This window comes from Maylandia zebra, linkage group LG20 (assembly GCF_041146795.1).
Source record: "Maylandia zebra isolate NMK-2024a linkage group LG20, Mzebra_GT3a, whole genome shotgun sequence".
In the NCBI taxonomy this organism is placed as follows: domain Eukaryota; kingdom Metazoa; phylum Chordata; class Actinopteri; order Cichliformes; family Cichlidae; genus Maylandia; species Maylandia zebra.
The window spans coordinates 38,474,309-38,483,668 of NC_135186.1; the positions used below are offsets into that span (position 1 = coordinate 38,474,309).

At 43.5% G+C, this 9,360-nt stretch overlaps 1 protein-coding gene across 1 annotated transcript; it reads right to left on the minus strand.

Annotated features, from left to right (window-relative positions):
- Nucleotides 1-707: 707 nt before the first annotated feature.
- On the minus strand, nucleotides 708-8,381 carry LOC143414438 (uncharacterized). Its single transcript, XM_076878788.1, has 5 exons — nucleotides 8,263-8,381; nucleotides 7,724-8,006; nucleotides 7,168-7,542; nucleotides 5,904-6,067; nucleotides 708-786 (listed from the first exon to the last, which is right to left on the minus strand). The coding sequence occupies exons 1-5, from the start codon at nucleotides 8,346-8,348 to the stop codon at nucleotides 708-710; spliced, it is 987 nt and encodes a 328-aa protein (XP_076734903.1). The 5' UTR covers nucleotides 8,349-8,381.
- Between the last annotated feature and the right edge of the window lie 979 nt (nucleotides 8,382-9,360).

The following is a 9,360-nucleotide window of genomic DNA, read 5'->3' on the forward strand; positions in this document are numbered from 1 at the left end:
GAGGGGCCTGAAAACTGAAGGCTCTGCCTCCCATTCTACTTTTAAATACTCTAGGAACAACAAGTAGGCCTGCAGAGCGAGAGCGGAGCGCTCTAATAGGGTGATATGGTACTACAAGGTCATTAAGATAAGATGGGGCCTGATTATTTAAGACCTTGTATGTGAGGAGCAGGATTTTGAATTCTGGATTTAACAGGAAGCCAATGAAGGGAAGCCAAAACAGGAGAAATATGCTCTCTCTTTCTAGTCCCTGTCAGGACTCTTGCTGCAGCATTTTGGATCAGCTGAAGGCTTTTCAGGGAGTTTTTAGGACTTCCTGATAATAATGAATTACAGTCGTCCAGCCTGGAAGTAATAAATGCATGAACTAGTTTTTCAGCGTCACTCTGAGACAGGATATTTCTAATTTTAGAGATGTTGCGCAAATGAAAGAAAGCAGTCTTACATATTTGTTTAATATGTGCGTTGAAGGACATGTCCTGGTCAAAAATGACTCCAAGGTTCCTCACAGCATTACTGGAGGCCAAGGTAATGCCATCCAGAGGAAGAATCTGCTTAGGTACCATATTTCAGATTTTCAGGGTCGAGTACAATAACCTCAGTTTGATCTGAATTAAGAAGCAGAAAGTTAGCGGCCATCCAGGTCTTTATGTCTTTAAGACATTCCTGCAGTTTAACTCATTGCCGTGTGGCTAGACCGTCCCATTTCACAGCCTCGCACTTTCGGCCTTCTCGGTCTTTGAAGGACCCGGCCCATGTAGACCGTGAAGGCCGGGTCCTTCACAGCTAGGGAGAGCAAAACTGAACACACAGACATAAGACGGACGCAGACCTTCAAAGTAAAACAGGAAATGCACATTTATATACAACTTTTTGATGCTGTAATTACGGACCTTAGCCCAAACTGTCTTTTCTTTGTAACCAAACAGTGATGGGCCGTTCTCTCTGGCAGTGTGGACTCATTTTAGTTTCAGAACAATCTCATGAAGTGTTTCACTAAACTCTGATGTTCTGGTAAATGCAGTTCATTTTTTACATTTAGACAAACAATCATTAAAATGATAACGGTCAGCAGTGTTCCCCATACCAGGCGCATTGTGTTAAATGCAAATCCGGCCAGCATGAGAACAAATTAAACAGGAATAATATATACATATGAATAAAAACATAAACATTCAACAAGATGTAAATGTTGAATTATAGGTAGTGTTAAAGCAGCTTGTAGTTCACTGATGATGTGAATGTCCTTCCAAATCTCTTCAAACGGAGGTGTCATCATTCATTTTCACACACACCAGTTACATACAATTTATTTCAAACCAAGCAGAGCAGTTATATTAACAACATGTTAGCTTTAAGTGTTAAATCTGTTCATTTCTGTGTGTTTCACTCTGGTAGATGTTATATGGTGTCAGAGAGGTCATCATGCTGCAGGTTTTACACGTGTGACTAAATGACCTCAATGTCCTGAAGTTCTCCAGAAGCCTGGTAACAAACTCATCATCCGATTCAGGTGTGCTGACTCAGGGTGAGATCTAAAACCTGCAGGACACACAAGAGGGAGCACTGAAGCACCTGTGAGAACAAAAGCAGCTAAATACAAAGTAAAAGAGAGTAACAGAGACCTGAACAGACACGAAGCACCTGCACAAACGGTCGGGGCAGTGACCTCTGCAGGCCGACTGATGTGAGTCCACAGATGCAGGGCATTTGCCTTATTTGGGAAAAGACCAGCTCAAAGAACTTTATTATTTTCACATTCAGAGCAAGTGGTTGATCATCATTCATGTCACTGATGTTTGCTGTCTTTGGCACTGGAGGAGTAATGGCATGTAGGGAGCATTCCCAGAGTCGGCGAAACAGCAGAAACACTAAAGAACACCATCTGATTTCATTTATCGTTTCACTGAAGCTGAAAGGATCTTTTTAGCTCAGTGTTTGTTTCATTGTGTCTAATTTCAGATAAAAGAAGTGCAACCTGTACAAATCTGCTTCCATTCTTACACTGAATTCAGCTTCTCTCACATGACTTTGTGTTGATGATGATTAGATTGTGTGTGTTGGAGGGCACTGAATACGTAACCCCGGCTCCTTCATTTACAACCATGATTACCCAGCTTCCTCTTTGTTTCTCCCATTTCCAGCTGCACTGCAGCCTGTGGAGGAGGAAGAGGAGGGGCAGTCCAGCTCGTCTTCACTGTGTAATTTTACTCTGACAGTAAACAACATGTTCACCCGAGAGGACAGAAAAAAGCTACAGCTCGTCCTCCTCACGTCACTGAGCTCAGTGTCCCTTTACCGTTCTGATATAAAAACAGCTGACTGGCTCACAAACGGTGAGAAGGGGCTGGTCTGGACTTTTCTTATGTATTGCAATAATGCTAAGTTCTTGTGCTATTATTTAGATTGGGTTTTGCTGTGTTCAGTCTAGTTTTCCAACCTCCAACTGAACACCACGAAAACTAAAGAACTTATCTTGGACTTCAGGAAGGGCAGAGCAGACCCGGCCCCACTTTACATTCACGGGAGCTGTGTGGAGAGGGTACACTCCATGAGGTTTCTGGGCGTGCAGATATCTGATGACCTCTCCTGGACTGCAAATACTACAGCGGTGGTTAAAAAGGCCCAGCAGCGTCTCCACTTTCTGAGAGTGCTCAGGAGGAACAACCTGGAGGAGAGGCTGCTGGTGACATTTTATAGAGCCACCATAGAGAGCATCCTAACGTACGGCATAACAACATGGTATGCAGGGTGCTCAGCTGCAGACAGGAAAGTACTGCAGAGGGTCATCAACACAGCCCAGAAGATCACTGGCTGCTCTCTGCCCAGCCTGGAGGTCACTGCAAACTCTCGGTACCTCAGCAGAGCTGGCAATATCATCAAGGACCACTCTCACCCCAGCAACCAACTGTTTGAACTATTACCGTCAGGCCGACGGTACAGGTCACATAAAACCAGGACAAACAGATTCAGGGATAGCTTCTTTCCCAGAGCTACCACCGTAGTAAATAAGCACAAAAACAATTGAACCTATTCCATACCGTCACTGTCATTATATTATGCTGCTATTCATACTGTCATTATATTATGCTGCTATTCATACTGTCATTATATTAATGCTGCTATCCTGTATATATTGTACATACTATTGTTTGAGTACTTACGATTGTTTTTTTTGTACTTTTTATATTTTACATTTATATTTATTATTGAAACTTGCACCAAGGGAGTGGCACTCCAATTTCGTTGTACTCTGTACAATGACAATAAAGGCTATTCTATTCTATTTTCGGAGCTGTTTGTGATTAGCGATAGCAGCTACGGGATGGTGGTTACTGGCTTCGCTCTCTAACAATGAAAGCTTTCCTCCTGCTGCTGCTGTATTGTTGTTTTGAGGAGAACCAGTGTGAACTCCCTCGAGAACAAACAGAAAAAGACATCTGCAAATAAACACACCAATCTGCCAACACGACACAAAACACACCCACACAAAGCTCTGCCTGTTGCTTCGGTCTGTGATGCTAATCACAGTTTTCCGCACGAGGGGGTGGAGAAGAAGACGGCAGGAGAGGAGGCAGTGAGAGGAGAAGAAAGGAGAAAATGAGTGATGATAAGGTAACTCTTACCTCCTCAAAATGATCTCTGTGTATTCCTAAAGCGGTGATCCAGCCATGGTGTGGTAGTGATGGTTGTCAGAGTGAAGGAACATGTGTGAATGGACTGAGCTCTAATTTGGCACTCACGTGTGATCAGAGGTGACTCCAGTGTGGGATAGTCTGCATGTTAATCAGTGTTGCCTCCCTGAGGAAGACGGGAAGGAGGAACACCAAAACCCTTTTTCTTTTTTAAAGTACCCACTTGGATCGGCTCGACGCCACTGCAGACCACACGACTTGGTCGGTCCGATGAAGAGCCTTCCAGACCGCTGCTACATGTTGTAGCTGTTCTCTGTCACTGGGGGGCAGCGTCACAAACATGTTCATGTTTGAGCTGTTGGCACTGCTTTAAGCTGAGCATGCAGACTGTCTGAGCTTCCAGTAGTTTTTTCACATTTCTTGCTCTTGTTGTGAGCTCAACTTTCAACCAATCAGGGTGCTACCTACGCATCGCTGTGATCCCCATCAGGCTTTGACAGCTGCATAGCAACGTGTCTGCGTAGGCTGCACATCCAAAAAGTGTGCTGCAGAGTAAACTAAGCTGGAATTCACCAGTCAGACTGTAACAGTCACAATGGTGTGGTGTCCCTTTAAGACACCCAAGTCGAGGGTTGATGGTGTCATCAGTTTGTGCCACTGCTCTCTCTCTCTCTCTCTCTGGGATTATGAGGACACGTGCCTGCACGCTTAACGAGGGACGGATTTATGTTTTCTTCTCCAGTTTTGTTTGCAACGCTTGGGTTGTATGAACGCTGGGCGTTATGTTGTTGAGCCGCAGCCATTCAGCTGGGCTTTTATATGGTTGTTGAAGAAGGCGTATTAAAGAACCACCGTGGATTGCCGATACCAGCGAGAGTGTGTGCTCTTCTGACTAGCCTGCTAGGTGTTTTGCCGCCTCCTCTCAACCACGCAACACAACACAACGTTACAAGACCAAACTTGTCAAACATTACTTTAAACGAGACTGTGAGGCTGTCTCAAAGGCTTGATGCTGTTTATCTGGACGTAGCATTTCCAGGGGAAGAACAAGAAAGCTCCAGGAAAGAAGGACAACCACTGCCTAAGTGAAAACCTGTAGTGATCCCGTACGTGTCGGGAGTATCAAGTGAGACACGTTTTTTCTAAACACCGGGTCTCTGTGGCTTTTAGACCCCAAAACACGCTGTGCCAAAAATTGGTCCACCCCGAGGATCGGGTGCCCCAACACAAACAGAGAAACATAGTGTACGCTGTTAAGTGCAGGAGGATTGCCAGGATTTATACATCGGGGAAACCAAACAACCTCTGGCTACAACACAGAAGAGCCACCTCGTCAGGCCAGGACTCTGCAGTCTATTCAATTCAATTCAATTCGATTTCTTTATTGTCCCACAAGGGGAAATTAGTTTAGCAGCAGGAGGATAAAAATAAACAGAACAATACTATAAAATAATAATAACAATAATAATGATAGAAAGTTCAAGGACAGTTATTTGCAATTAAGGAGACAAGATGCAGTAGGGATAAAAGAGACCTGGAGTCTTTTAGTCCTCCTCGGAGGTACTCTAAAACGGCGGCCGGAAGGCAACAACTCAAACTCACTGTGAAGTGGATGGTTCACACAGTTAATAATAGACTGAGCCTTTCTAAGCACATTTCTATTGTAAATGGCCAAAAGTCCATCTTGCCAGCGCCCTGAAATTTTGCTAGCGGTTTTTACCAGAAGTCCCAACCGATTCTTATTCTTCACCGTCAGGTTACCAAACCAGGCAGCGATACAAAAAGACATCACAGATTCGATAAAACTTCTATAAAACAAGGACAACATCTCAGATGAGACATTAAAAGATCTCATTTTCCTTAAAAAGAACAGCCTTTGTTGAACTTTTTTAGTAGTGGCATCAGCATGAGATTCAAAACACAGTTTATGGTCGAGGTTCAAGGTTCAAGGTTCTTTATTTGTCACATGCATAGTTATACAAGTATAACACACAGTGAAATGTAGCCTGACACGCTCCTCGACATGTGCAAAAATTGGGGGGGGTGTAGAGGAAGAACATTATATATATATATATACATACATATAGTATATACACTGGGTGACTGTGCAGTAGTAGCAGTACCACACCTAGATATTTATAACTCTCAACGATCCCAACATCGGCAGTTTTAATGATATTGGGTGATGAGCTATAAGAGGACTTCCTAAAATCTATAATCATGTCTTTAGTTTTTGACACGTTAAGTGAAAGGAAGGACTCATCACACCAATTCACAAAATCATCTACAACCTGCCCATGGCCTGACTCGTCCCCCACTAGAAGACTGACGATCACTGTGTCGTCAGCAAACTTCAGGATGTGTCTGTTTGTGAAATTGCTGCGACACTCATTTGTGTACAGAATGAACAGAAGGGGAGAGAGGAAGCAACCCTGGGGTGATGCAGTAGAGGAGGAGAGCACATCAGAAAACACATGATTCACCCTCACACATTGTGACCTATTAGTCAGAAAGTCTGTCACCCAGCCGACCAGACTAGTGTCAAGCTTGAAATGATTGTAGAGCCTGTCAGCGAGTAAGAGGGGTTGAATTGTATTAAATGCAGATGAAAAGTCAGCAAATAATAATCTTGCGTGGGTGTGGGGAGCCTCAAGATGCTTATACAAGAGATGCAGGAGTGTGACAGCAGCATCCTCCACACCTCTCCCTGCTCTATAGGCAAACTGGAAGGGGTCAAGATGGTGTTCAACATGCATTAAAATCTCCTTCTTACAGTTTTTGCCCGTTGCCTGAACACATTTTGCAAAACTTTGCTCATTGTGCCAAAACCCTAAACACAAGTAAACATGACACAACACTGGGAAATATACCATTCACATCTGCACCAAATTGAAACTCTACTCTCAAAACCTAAACTCTGCTATCAAAACCTAACATTCCTTTGTCAAAATGTAACTCTGTTGACAAAATGACACATACTTGCATCATATGCAAACACTTACAGAGCAGGAGGAACACACTAGTATACTTTATATATAGCACTGCAGTCTTTGATTTCCATTGTTCATTCAGAAGGCACATTTACAGGAGACACATTTGCAAACAACCAAAAAAGCAAATAGACCTACTCAATATTGTACATTGCAGTACCATGAATTCAGATAAAGCAAAAAAAACCAAAACAAAAAAACCCCCATAATACAGTAATAGAAAAAACACTATACTGTAAACAAAAAATCATGACAATTGTGCATACGTGGGCTCATGGATCCCGCCGTCTGTTGGGGTCTGGCCACAGGACCTCATCAACATCGCAAGCAATGTCTTCTCCCGCTGGGCACCGGGGAAAATATCCTCTTCCATGTCAAAACCATCCATGGATTGCTGTCACCTGAATGTCGCCGCAGGCCTGTTCCATTGCCTGCAGAAGAGGCATGCGGGCATGTAGTTGGCGGTCATATACACGCCATCTCCAAGCCGAAAAAAATTCCTCTATAGGGTTTAAAAATGGTGAGTAAGGGGGCAAGCATACCACTTCAAGTTGACTGTGGTTGGAGAAGCAGGCCTGGACCAGAGCAGCCCGATGGAAACTGACATTATCCCATATCACCACAAACCTGGGCTGATCTGGTCTGTTCTGTACAACTATATCATGGAGAGCATCTAGAAATGTGAGTATGTGTTGGCTATTGTATGGACCCAGTATTGCATGATGGTGCAGAAGCCCTCGAAGGCATATGGCGGCACATAATGTGATGTTTCCCCCGCGCTGCCCTGGGACGTGCACAATTGCCCTTTGGCCAATTACATTACGACCCCGTCGTCTTGTTTTGCTCAGGTCGAATCCAGCTTCATCAATGAAAATGAATTCATGAGGCTGTGCAGCTCCATCCATGGCCAAGATTCTCTGAAAAAAAGGGGAACATATCACTGTACTACAGTGCTACACATACAGCACCCTCACCCCATCACACAGGTACCTGTGTAGCTCTCAGAATGGATCCATGTGGTACTGATATGGTACATATTCAGCTGCTACTGGACTTCACCAATACTCTATTGTAAATGTAAGGGACAGTTACACGTACCCGTACATATTCAGCTCGAAGTCCTTTGACCCTGTCACTGTTCCTCTCGAATGGGACTCTGTAGAGCTGCTTCATGGTGATGCTGTGTTTACCCAAGATGCGTCTGATGGTGGTGATGCTCACATGGTCTATGTTGCTGAACACTCGCCTGTCTGCAAGTATTTTCCGTCGTAGCTGGTGGAGACGGATGGCATTGTCTGCCCTCACTAGGTCCACAACAGCAAGTTCCTGCCGTTGTGTGAACAGGCGTTGGCGTCCTCCCCCAGAAGGTCTTCGAGTCATTCTAGAGAAATACAACCACATATTGTCATCGGTTTGCTTATTTTTCTTACAGTACTTCACTGTATATACTGTATCATCCACTGTACAACACTGTACTTCAATATAAGTAATCATGGTATGTTTCACAGAAACTACCACTTTGGCTGCAAAAGGAGCATTAGCACCCTGCAGTACCCTGCACACTTGATATGGTAACTGTAGAACAGTACTATGAAAACCATCTGAGTAGAGTAGAAGGCAGTGAGATGAAGACAGACCTGTTTTCTAGTCGGAATTTTCTTATTACAGATGCCACTGTGAAGCGGCTTAGATGTGGGTGGACTCTCTGCCCAGCTTCCCTCATAGTCAGGCCGTGGTTGATGACATGGTCCACCAAAGTTGCTCTTACAGTTTTTTCTGATTGCTTAAGCACATGTTATGTAACTATTGGCTAATTTAGCAAAACTTTACACACAAATAAAACAACCTGTCACCCAATTATCCAAACATTTTAGTTCTCTTGCAAAAGCAAACACAGCTAGATTACAGTTTTTTCCAGTCGCTAACAAGCGTTTGTCCAAACAGTTGTCACATTTGCAAAACTCTAAACACAATTAGCACAGCATTGGTCTGTTGTGGCCATACCATTCACACATTTCATGTCGTGTTCACCCAATATGCAGTCAGTGAACACATTTCCACAATGCTTACATTTTCTTAACAGACAAGCTATACCTCCCAACAAAATTATGGACTGTTTTTGTAGTATTTACGAATGTTAACACACAACATCCCACAATAGCAAAAACAATATTCCAAACCGTAGATACAGTATAAAAACCTCTGCTTCTGCAATGATATCAGTACAAAAACAATATCAATATCAAAAATATATATCAGCTGATAATAAACAAACAATTGAATAATTGACACACAGCTGATTTATGTTGGGTAAATTGGGCCAACGACAGCTTCTTCCATTCTGGCTTAGACTCAGTGGGGTTTATAAGGCAAGACCTTGAGGAGTGATGTTTTTGGAAACAAAAAAAAGACAAACACTGTAATGTCTGGTCGAGGAGGAGTAAGAGCAAGGGGCCCAGGGAGAAGAGCAGGCCCAAGGAGAGGGCAAGGTAGAGGTGTAAGAATGCGTGGTGGTGGCATTCCAAGGGCTGCAAGAACAGTAGTCAGTGATGAAATTCGTGCCACTATCATTGACCATGTAATCAACCATGGTCTTTCACTAAGAGAGGCTGGTGAAAGAGTGCAGCCCAATTTGAGGCGGTCAACGGTTGCCTCCATTATACGCATCTTTCAACAAACCAACAGGTAAGTATTGCATTTTACATGGATTGTTTCTATTCTCACTTGACATGTCA

What these genes read in the sequence shown, in the direction of transcription:
- LOC143414438 (XM_076878788.1), bottom strand. Translation starts at nt 8,348, where the DNA reads ATGAGGGAAGCTGGGCAGAGAGTCCACCCACATCTAAGCCGCTTCACA. An exon ending in TTCGAGCTGAATATGTACGG is followed by an intron (nt 7,543 to 7,723) that starts GTACGTGTAACT and finishes CCTTTTTTTCAG; the next exon opens with AGAATCTTGGCCATGGATGG. An exon ending in GTAGATGATTTTGTGAATTG is followed by an intron (nt 787 to 5,903) that starts GTGTGATGAGTC and finishes TGCTCTCCCTAG; the next exon opens with CTGTGAAGGACCCGGCCTTC.